Source organism: Megalobrama amblycephala, linkage group LG11, assembly GCF_018812025.1.
Source record: "Megalobrama amblycephala isolate DHTTF-2021 linkage group LG11, ASM1881202v1, whole genome shotgun sequence".
Classification (NCBI taxonomy): Eukaryota; Metazoa; Chordata; class Actinopteri; order Cypriniformes; family Xenocyprididae; genus Megalobrama; species Megalobrama amblycephala.
In genome coordinates, this window is record NC_063054.1 from 6,036,665 (window position 1) to 6,047,589 (window position 10,925).

Below are 10,925 nucleotides of genomic sequence, written 5' to 3' on the forward strand. Positions count from 1 at the left end.
AAAACTTATTTGAAAAAAAAAAATATTTCATGGATAGAACATAATGCATACCATACAGGGTTAAATATTCTAGGAAAATGGTTCTTTTGGGAACCTAACATGATTCTTCTGCATTTTTTAAGTGTATTCTTTAAGTATTACACCTGTGTGAACTTGTGGAGAACTGACTTCATACATGCATTGAAAACACCTTTAAAGCAATCACAAAAATGACAAAGAAGATTAAGTTCTGAGTTCTCTTTTCATCTAATGTTTGTAAGTGTTCATATAGGCCTACTTGCGTCATTGAATATGCCTATACTTTAAACTAAATTGTATCTCAGAATCTATTAAAGACCAAAAACCAAAGAAAAGCTCACAAAAATCGTAGCCTCTAGCAAATCCGGACAAGCAGACACTCCTTGCGTTCACACTTACAGGCGTGGTTCCGAATTCCACTTCCTCCTTACCGCATCATTACGTTTAAGTAGCACATCACCAGAAACTTGGGAGTCTTCAGCAGTGTTTGTTATTTGGATGTAACCGAGCACAGAAAAGGAAGTACTTCAATATTATGGCAGAGTCAGACAAAGGACCTATTTTGACCTCAATCATCATTTTCTACTTGTCCATCGGAGCCGCGATATTTCAGATCCTCGAGGAGCCGAGTTTGATATCAGCTCAAGACGATTATAATAACGAAACTGACCATTTATTAAAGAGATTTCCTTGCTTAAAGCGGGACGATCTGGATGAGATCATTCAGGTACGCTGTATAATTTGACTCCACAAGTGATGTTTAGGCAAACGGTTTGGTAAACATTTCAGAAACTATTGAAAAAGTTCCCAAGTGTTTTCAAAGTGTTTATTAAGCATATATTATTGCCGACGTAAAACATTTAGGCTACCGTTCCTATGGTGCTTCTCAAGCACAAGCGACTAAGAAAGTTTCGTCTGAACTTAATGTTAGTTTTGAACGTTTTAAACACGTATTATCTGGTTTTGTTACACAGTTACGCATTCGTAACCTTCATCCTTCAAAAGTATAGGCTGCACGAAACAAAGCGAAACTTTGTCCTAAACGTGTAAAATCTCTGGAGGTGACGGGGGTTCGCGATCCTAAAAAAAAAAAAAAAAGACTGAAGCGCTATTGTTTCATGTTTGTGGACTTTTACCCCTATGGGCAATAAAAGTGGCGAAGTCGTTCTTAGGAATGTGCCTTTGCCACTCACACATTATCCACTCACTCAGGCGCGACAAAGTACCACGAGAAAGCGCGCGCCCACGTGCTTTGTGGAACTAATATGAAAACAAAGCAAGCTTGTATGTTTATGGTTGATTCGCTTTGTTACTTTGTTACTATTTTCAAAACTACTGAATTTTATCCAGCAGATAGTAGATAATACTTAATCAACAAACCAGTTAGTTTATTGTGTACTTCTGTATAGTATCAACATCTGAATTACATGTTTGAAACAGGATAACTAGTATTGCCTGCTTATCTCATATGGTAACCACAGCTGTTTACCATATATACACCGACATGTGAGCAATTGTAATTTGTCACCAGAGAACTGATGTACCAACAGAGAGGAACCAGTCAATAATACCATTGCAGAGGCTACCAAATTACTGAAAAGATGAACTATAGTATTAATTCAGTCATACTATGAGAACATTTTATGAAGAACACCAGTAAGTATGCAGGCTATACAGTATCAGTAAATGGAATTCCTGTGTACATTGTGCAAATACTTGTTTCACAACTCTTAGGATGTCATTTACAGAATTGATACTGACAGAATGGCATATATGGTGTCATATCTTCTTTCAACTTTTAAAATGGTAATATATTATTTATGTAGAATATTATTTATGCAAATAGTTTGGTTGTATTGTTGTGTTGGTTGTGATTGTATGACTGGAAATTTTAAATACTCTAACAGTTGTCATTTAGAATCTAAGGCCCTAATTGTTTGATATTGAATAAGCTGATTGTTACATTTAATGCTAACATGATTTTCAAAAACTGTAAAAGTCATCATAGGTATGTTTATTGGGCGTGGTGTAACATGATGTGGCAAAGAAAACCTGTTCCTCAGGTTTTCATACTACACCACTGAGGTGATGTTGTCTGTACACTCTTAAAAATAAAGGTTCAAAAAGAGGGTTTTCACAGTGATGCCATAGAAGAACCATTTTTTGTTTCGCCAAAGAACCTTTTAGTGAACAGTTCTTAATATTTTAATAATCTAAAGAACCTTATTCCACTATAAAGGACCATTTGTGCAATGGAACCGAACCATAGATGCCAATAAATTACCTTTATTTTTTAAGAATGTATAGGCTATACTGATATTTAAATAAGCAAGGAAGATCCTCAATAAAAGTTGTTTTTCTGTAATTTAAAGAGACAAGAAAAGTACATTTTAAATTGAGTTGTTTCAGTGATATATAGAGTCAGATTAAGACTGTAGGGTGTCCCACTCTTAGTCATTTTGTGTAGGGTGTGTATGTTTGCTTAGCCATTTAAATAGCCATGCTTACCGTCTGTAGAGATAGAGTCTGTATGGCTACAGTCTGCCTAACTAGTGTATATGAAGAGAAGGGTTTATTTTGCTGATATCTCCACGCAAACACTAAACAATGTTCCTCTTTTCCTGTTGTTTTGACTGTCTGACGTATGGAACCCCGTTTCCGTCTCGGAGTAAAAAATAAAACGGTTAACTGTAAGATGAGGTGTAAAATAAGAAATGAAGTTGCAATTGTGAAATAAAATTTATATTATTAAGTCACAGTTGTGACTTCATTTGTGAAATATCAAGAAATAAATTCAGTTACCTTTTTACTCTGAGGTGAAAACAGATTCCTACTAATAGGGTTTCAGTTGTGTTGTAAATCACAATTGAAATAAACCCTAAAAAAAGCTGTATCTGATTATAGTTTGTAAAGGTGTAGAATTCTTCTTTCATCCCCATTGTTTACATACAAACATTGTGTATTTCTCATAGTTTCAAACTCTGTTCACAGTATGGTCATTTGGCATTTGTATGTATCGTTTTTTAGTTAATATTTTGTTTTATGTTTTAACATCAGGTTGTGGCCAAGGCGGCTGGAAAAGGTGTGACTGTAACAACCAAAAATAAATTCAACAACTGGAGTTGGGAGAATGCAGTTATTTTTGCTGCCACAGTCATCACTACCATAGGTAGATATTTCTATAGACACATACTGTTTTGACTGACTATACTGACTTTTTGTAGGCCTGTTGTAAGTTAGAACTAGGGATGGCTTGATACCACTTTTTCTTGTCTGATACAGATATTTATACTGCAGCCTTGTGTATCTGCCGATACTGATGGCAATTCGATACAGTACTGTTTTGTAGTATATACAATATTTATAATAATATGTGCGCTACTCGCCATGACGCACCAAGCAGAAAAGCACTGTCGGCCCCAGTCTGGGTTTTTTGTATGATTGACTCTTTAATCGGTGTCCGTTGGTGCCGTCGGTAAGAGAGAGGACTCTGATTGGCTGTTCAGCTTAGCGAACGAGTCAGTACATGGGAATAAAAGCAAATGTGATGAAAGCGAGCAAAGTAGTCAAGACAGTTCAGACAGAAGGCTGTTCTCATTTTACACAAGCCTTCCAATACACAAATTAAGAGTGATCAGCATGATTGATATTCAAAATGGTAAGCAAATGCTTGGTGTGTCAAGGCCTTAAAGGGATAGTACACCCAAAAATGAAAATTCTGTCATCATTTACTTATTGTTCCAAACATGTATGAATTTCTTTCTTCTGCTGAACACAGAAGAAGATATTTTGAAGAATGTGGGTAACCAAAAGGTTGATGATAGCCATTGACTTCCATAGTATAGAAAAAAAAAAAAAATGCCAAGGAATCAATGGCTACCATCAACTATCCCTTTAACAGTAAGTTAAACAGCATTCAGAATCAAATCCAGAAAATTCATTTTAAACAGTCCTTTAACAGTAAATGGTAAAAACAGTAAAAACCATAATGCACAGTTATTGGATTTGGATTGGTCCTATCTGACCAATACCTGATCCAACAAATAAAAAGGTCTATATCAGACGGATACCAGTACTTAGTATTGGATCGACACATCCCTAGTTAGAAATTGAAAATTTTCCAGTTTATAAGTATTTATATATAGGAAACCCAGCTGGCATGTGACCAACCTTCAAAGTTGAAATGTGGTTGAAATAAAGTCTGTTGTTTCAACATTGAAACAATTTTCAGGGCTAAAGGTTAACAAAGTATTTATAAATCAATGTTGAAATTTAAAAAAAAAAAAAAAAAAAAAAACTTGAAACAGCATTACATTGATTTAACAGTGAATAAGCTGGGAATGTCAGTATCAAGTTTCAAGTTCAAGTTTATTTTTTATATATAGCACATTTAAAATAACCTTGGTTGACCAAAGTGCTGTACAAAGTTACTTATGTCCATGTCCATCACCAAAAATAAAAATAGACATTCAGTAGCCCCTCACTGCAGAACACATGAGATTCAGTAGGCGGAGACAGTAGGTTTAGGGATATGTAAAGTGGGAGGCGTTGGATCTGGATCCAACCTCACCCCCTGGATCTCATGTTCTGCAGTGAGGACCATCTCGGTAATGTTGTCAGAGCACAATTCATCCTTAAAATTATGATTTACAAAGTAAAAAGTGTGTTTTTCAGTGTCAAAGAATTATTATTAGTTAGACGATTGAGTCGAGTGTCTTGGATTTGTAAGTGCAATAATGATTCCCAGATCTCCTAATGATGGAATGGCTTTAGACTGGAATACAAATATTTAACATGGACTTGTCTACTCAATGATTTCAGGTTATGGTAATGTTGCTCCGAAGACAATTGGAGGCCGTTTATTCTGTATTCCTGTATGGATTGTGTGGCATTCCTCTTTGCCTCACCTGGATAAGTGAGCTGGGTACATTCTTTGGCGGCAGGGCAAAGCGCCTGAGTCAGGTGCTTCTCCACAAAAACCTCAATGTGGTAAGTATATCATGATCAGAGCCTTCACTTTTCTAAAGAGAAAAACAATGGTTTTACATTTCCCTGTTCATGTTTTCTCCTTCACTATAGAAAAAAGTACAGTTCATCTGCACCATTGTATTCCTTTTATGGGGTTTCCTGGTTCACTTGATCATCCCAGCCTTTGTGTTCATGAGCCTTGAGAACTGGACTTACTTAGAAGGACTGTACTTCTCCTTCACCACCTTGACGACTGTTGGTTTCGGTGACTATGTAGCAGGTAACTAGATTTGTACATTTTTGCTGAAAAAAAAAAAATTGTGAGTGAGGAGTTATATCAAACTGTGGTCCAGAAACCTCCAAATGGCAGGTGTTTGGTGGTCTGTGGAAAATTTGACATTTTAAAAGAAAATGCTAAATGTATTTTTATTCATTTTAACAGCAAGACATTAAAAACAATATTTGCATCACCACTGTTGCCTTTAACTTACTCACTAAATGATGTTTTATTAACAAAATTCGGGAGGAGCAACGTTCAAATAATCTGACTAATCATCACGTCATCTCGGCCAGCTGTCAGCAATCAGTAATCAACATATCTACCCAATCAGCATGAGTGAAAGCATATATATTAGACACGGTCGACTCACCCATATTCCTCGACAGTTTGACAGCATCCCTCCACCACCCCGTCTCCTCACACCTGCACTGGTTACTTTCCAGAATACTAACCAGAATGGGGGGAGTAATCTGGGTTCGGGCCAAAATACCGAGCTCGGAGCCCTCTCCTCGGACAGCACGCCAAATACGCATACTACTACGCATACTATTTTCTATCTGATTATTTGTAAGTGTGAACTCGTGAATAGTAAGCAGGGATGTGAATATATATTTTTTTGGATTCTGTTAATCAAAGTTTCCAGCAAGAGTTTTCTGCCAGTTCCTGTTCTCTTTATTGTATGTCTAATGAGTCAGATTACTGAGATTTTCACCTTTTGTCTTTAATGGCTCTTGGAGCCCCTGTCCCATTTATTGAATAGTTATGCTGATTGGATTAGGACTTGCGACACTCTAGAGTCTGGGGCGGGTTCCAATACCTGGATACATCATTTGCATGCTTTGTTTAAGGTCGTCAGCCAGGTGCCCCCTAAAATGTATATAAACTACAATGTACACTGCCTTAGTTAGACTTCGATGACTGCAGTTACCGACAGCACGTGTTCCTCAATAAAGAATCCTGCTGATGATACAGCCAAGTCTCCTGGTCTTCGCGTCTGAAGTTTCCAACAACTGCAAAATGTAACATTTTGCAATACATTTATTTCATGCACGGATTGCTTTTAACAGTGCTACATGAAGATGTGGACACTATTAGCATGTTAGCCAGTGTTCACAGCGCCAAATGCGAGTAAAAATTGTCATTAAAATGGTGTTACTCGCCAGTTGCCCGGTAAATTTATGAATTTTGACAATGCATGGTGGTGAGAATGTAATATGGCTTAAGTGCGATCATCAAATCGCAGTGCTTGTGATGTAATTATATAAATATATAGTCTGATGCACTGCATGTTTCAGAGAATCTGTAACAACATAACAGCAATGTGTTTTTTAGTTTCGATTCACAGTAAATGCTACTCTGGAAGAGTAGCATTCTGTTGTTCTGTTCTATTGTGTACTCAGTAGAACTGCTTTGGAAGATAATTTATTACATAGAGAAATCAAAAATTGATTACAATTCTGGAATTGGATACTTGTATAACATTAAGAATTTGTCTTTCACTTATCGATTCCTGTGTGTGCATTTTAATGTTATATTTCAATCGGTCAAGTGCAAAAAGATGTGAAAGAGAAATCCATTTGGCATTCCATTTTTCTGCGAGCAAACATCAGAAGCATGCGCACAGAAAGCCGCCTCTCATAGTGAGTGAATACTGAATTGGGTCTTTGGCATTAAAAAGTTAAAAAACACTTGGTATAGCCTATTCTTGGAGCCCAGTGGAGAGGGGGCATACCTTAAAAAAAAAAAAAAAAAGTACTTGCCCCACTATTAATCTGAAATGTAGTGCAAATCTTGGGTTTGCCTCGGTCTGCCCACCATACATATGAATCAACTTATGAGTGCCTGATGCATTGTTTCCTGCGATTGTGATTCTGTATAAACTCATGCTGCTTAAAAACAGCTTCTGTGTGATGTAAAAATAGCTCTAAATAGGCTAATTAAACAATTGGCTTATGTTTCTGTATAGGTGTGAACCCAGACCAGGAATACCCCAATCTCTACAGATTCTTTGTGCAGCTATGGATCTTCCTGGGTCTTGCCTGGTTGTCACTGTTCTTCAGCTGGAATGTGCATATGGTGGTTGAGGCTCATAAAGTTCTGAAGAAAAGGAGGACTGAGACGCCACAAGCTGCCCATTGATGACGTACCAGAAAAAAAAGAAGTAAAAAAAGCCCAGAAGCCTTCGCCTCGCTCTGGTGTCATCGACATCTTTGAGTTCATGTCTGAGAAGGTCGAAGACTATACCGATGTCATCCGAGCTATCGGAGCAGCCGAGAAAGGGAAAAAGAAGCAAGAGGAGGAACTGGCACGGTCCAAGAGCTGCAGTGACCTACTGCAGGGCCTGGTCATCCCACTCGATCACTCTCCTCGTCTGAAACGGCGGTTCAGCGTCAGTGCGAACATGTGCATGGTCATTTCTGGAGAGTCAATGGATGGCCTCAACAACAACCAAGAGGAACGGACACTACTGAAAGAGCACCACAGAGACCCAAAAGACCCTAAGATTGTTAGAGAGGGAATTAAGAAATCTGAGAAGCCCAGACACTGTGCATTGGACACCAGAAAATCTGACCCATCAATCTTTCAGAGCCCTGTTCAAAGCCCTACTGTTACTACCAGTAATAGGGGTTCAAGATTCTCAGTGTCCAAAGTATCAGAAGACCATTTATTAGGGAAGAGAAAAAGCATTGGTTGAAGAAACAATACAAGACTGATCTACAATGTCTTCAAAAGCAGTTCAGCTCTGCTTTAAATCAGTAGTAGAGGATCAATATTATCCATGTCTAAAGTATCGAAGACTATTTGTTAAAGAAGAGGAAAAGCATTGGTTGAAGAAAAGACTGATCTACCAGGTTGTAGATCGAAAGACCAATCTTCAATATCTTCAAAAGCAATTCAGCTCTGCTTTAAAACAGTAGTAGGGGATCAAGATTCTCCGTGTCTAAAGTATCTGAAGACTTTTTTAGGGAAGAGGCAGTAAAAACCATAATGCACAGTATTGGATTTGGATTAGTCCCGTCTGACCAATACCCTATCTAACAAATAAATGGTCTCTATCAGACTGATACCAATACTGAGTATTGTATCAAAGCACTGGTTGAAAAAGAGACTGATCTACAAGGTCTAAAAGACTAATGAAAAGACTGATCTGCAAGGTTATAGATCAAAAGACTGATCTTCAGAACAATTTAAAAGTCTTCAATTCAGTTCTGCTTTTTTTTGTTTTGTTTTGTTTTTTTGAGATCATTATGACTGAGCTGATACTATCAGGACCACTTGAGGAACTAAGAAGACTGTAACTTCAAGACCCAAGAATGTTGCTCTGATATGAAGACAGGTGCATCCTCTTGCTAAGTCAAGCTGCAAAAGTGTTCATTGCTTTTCACAGTGTTGAAAACTATTCAGGTAACACACAGGGTCTTGCAGCCAGTCTGTGACCAAGATAAGGATATGAGGGTTAGCAGAGGAAATGAAACCGATTTCCTTCCACACCCTGGACATTAACAGACATTGGACAGTTTGGGTGTGGGACTGTGGTTTTAACCATGGGTTTTTCATTCTGTCTCTGGATTTATGTTACCAAAATGACTGCTAGGACAAATCTCCAGCTATGTTTAGAACTGAATACTAGCGCATTGTTAAATGTGCAGTATTATATACTGAATATGAACCATTTAAGTTAATACAACTTAAGCTTGCATGTCATTGCTGGATAGTGACACCAAAGGAATTGCGAAAATAATGACTTTTCAAACAAGTTTCTCAAACACTACTTGTGGCTTGGTTGGACAACCAGATAGCCCTGCCCTGAACTTATACCATTGGTTGAGCCAATATTGCTGTGTCGGGATGCTCAAACAGAGCAATCTTTTGATACCCTTGCAGTGTTTACAGGGAATCAATTAAATATTAAGCTGAGATTGTGTCTAGGTCTATATCCATATTTAGTATAGATAGATGGAATAGAAAATTACATCACTTTAAAGTTCTATTGAACCTGGAACCTCTCTTTAAAAAAATATTTTGTGAAACAGCATGCAATATAAGTATAATGCTGTGTTTTGTATAAATTGTATGTATTAATCGGTGAGTTTCATCCAGTTATCGTTTGAGAATTTTTTCCCCCCATTTTATACAAACAGTACATTTTGACAGTCTGAACTATTTAAAGGGATAGTTCACCCAAACATTCTGTCATTTACTCATCCTCAAATCGTTACAAACCTGTATACATTTCTTTGTTCTGCTGAACACAAAGGAAGATATTTTGAAAAATGTTTGTGACCAAGCAAATCTGGGGCACCATTGACTTCCATAGTAGGAAAAAAATTATACTATGGAAGTGAAGGGTGCCCCAGATCTGTTTAGTTATTAACATCTTCAGAATATCTTCCTTTGAGTTCAGGAAAGAAATGTGTACAGGTTTGAAACAATGTGAGGGTGAATAAATTATGACAATTTTGGCTGAACTATCCCTTTAAAAAAGAGCTGTTCGAATTTTGTGTTTTATAGTGCTTCCAGTTAATTTCCAGTCAAACTGGAAATGAAAGGTCAAGTTGATCTCACTGCATTGTGGGATATAGTATTCCACACAGTGTTGTTTCATTGTACTGAACATTTTGGCAAATGTTGTAGGTTGTTTTTGCAGTATTTGCACACTGCAAATAGCATGCCATGTAGTTCAAGTATTATGAATTCTTGAGCATACCTTCTGTCTTGAATGCTGTAGCAGTTCTGTGGCTGTTCAACTTGCACTTTGGATGTTTAAACATGGGCCTACTGAGGAAGCACCTACTCAGGCTTCCAGAAAATTGCCTCCTCATGAAAGATTTCTTTATGAAAGATGTATTATGGGACGTAACTCAATCTTATCACCTGACTGATTATGGATTTTGGTCAAGAATTTTGCCTTTCATTCTTTTTGATAAACGTCTATATTTTCTATTGTTTTATATGCAACTTTTGGTAATAAAAAAGTATTTTTTGACAGTATGACTCTCTGCTGTTGCCAAACCACATCCGGTCTGTTGGCAGAAGTGATGAAATCAGTTACTGTATTAGACTGAGCATGATGAACAACCAAGTTCTTCTTTAGACAAAGGGATAGTTCACCCAAAAATGTCATTTACTCACCCTCAAGTTGTTCCAAATCTGTATAAACGTCTTTGTTCTGTTGAACACAAAGGAAGATATTTTGAAGAATGTTTGTAACACCAAGCTGCTTTGGGGCACCATTGACTTGCATAGTATTTTTTTTTTTTTCCTACTATGGAAGTCAATAGTGCCCCAAAACTGTTCAGTTTCCCACATTCTTCAAAATATCTTCCTTTGTGTTCAACAGAACAAAGAAATGTATACAGGTTTGGAACAAGCTGAAGGTGAGTAAATGATGACAGAATTTTCATTTTTGGGTGAACTATCCCTTTAAGTCCTTCCCATTTGCATTTACATTTCTAAAAAAAATATATACAGTATGTCTTCTCCATAAGATAAGGTATAAAAGCACATTTGAATTCCATTATTATCAGTTAACTGTAAAGTTGTTTTTCCAAGCATATTAAAGTTCACAACATTACTAATGATAGCATGAGTTTTTCATTTTGATTTTATTAAATGTTTAGTGTTCAAAGATTAAAAATGAACCCGAATCAGCGTTAAC

The 10,925-nt window shown here is 37.0% G+C and overlaps 1 protein-coding gene across 1 annotated transcript; it reads left to right on the forward strand.

Annotated features, from left to right (window-relative positions):
* The first annotated feature begins 408 nt into the window (after nucleotides 1–408).
* Nucleotides 409–10,258, forward strand: kcnk5b (potassium channel, subfamily K, member 5b). The gene is given in 7 exon segments (XM_048208463.1): nucleotides 409–745; nucleotides 3,076–3,187; nucleotides 4,840–4,889; nucleotides 4,891–5,007; nucleotides 5,098–5,266; nucleotides 7,233–7,378; nucleotides 7,380–10,258. Coding segments are annotated over 7 exon segments (1,368 nt in total). The 5' UTR covers nucleotides 409–553; the 3' UTR covers nucleotides 7,962–10,258.
* Nucleotides 10,259–10,925: the final 667 nt, after the last annotated feature.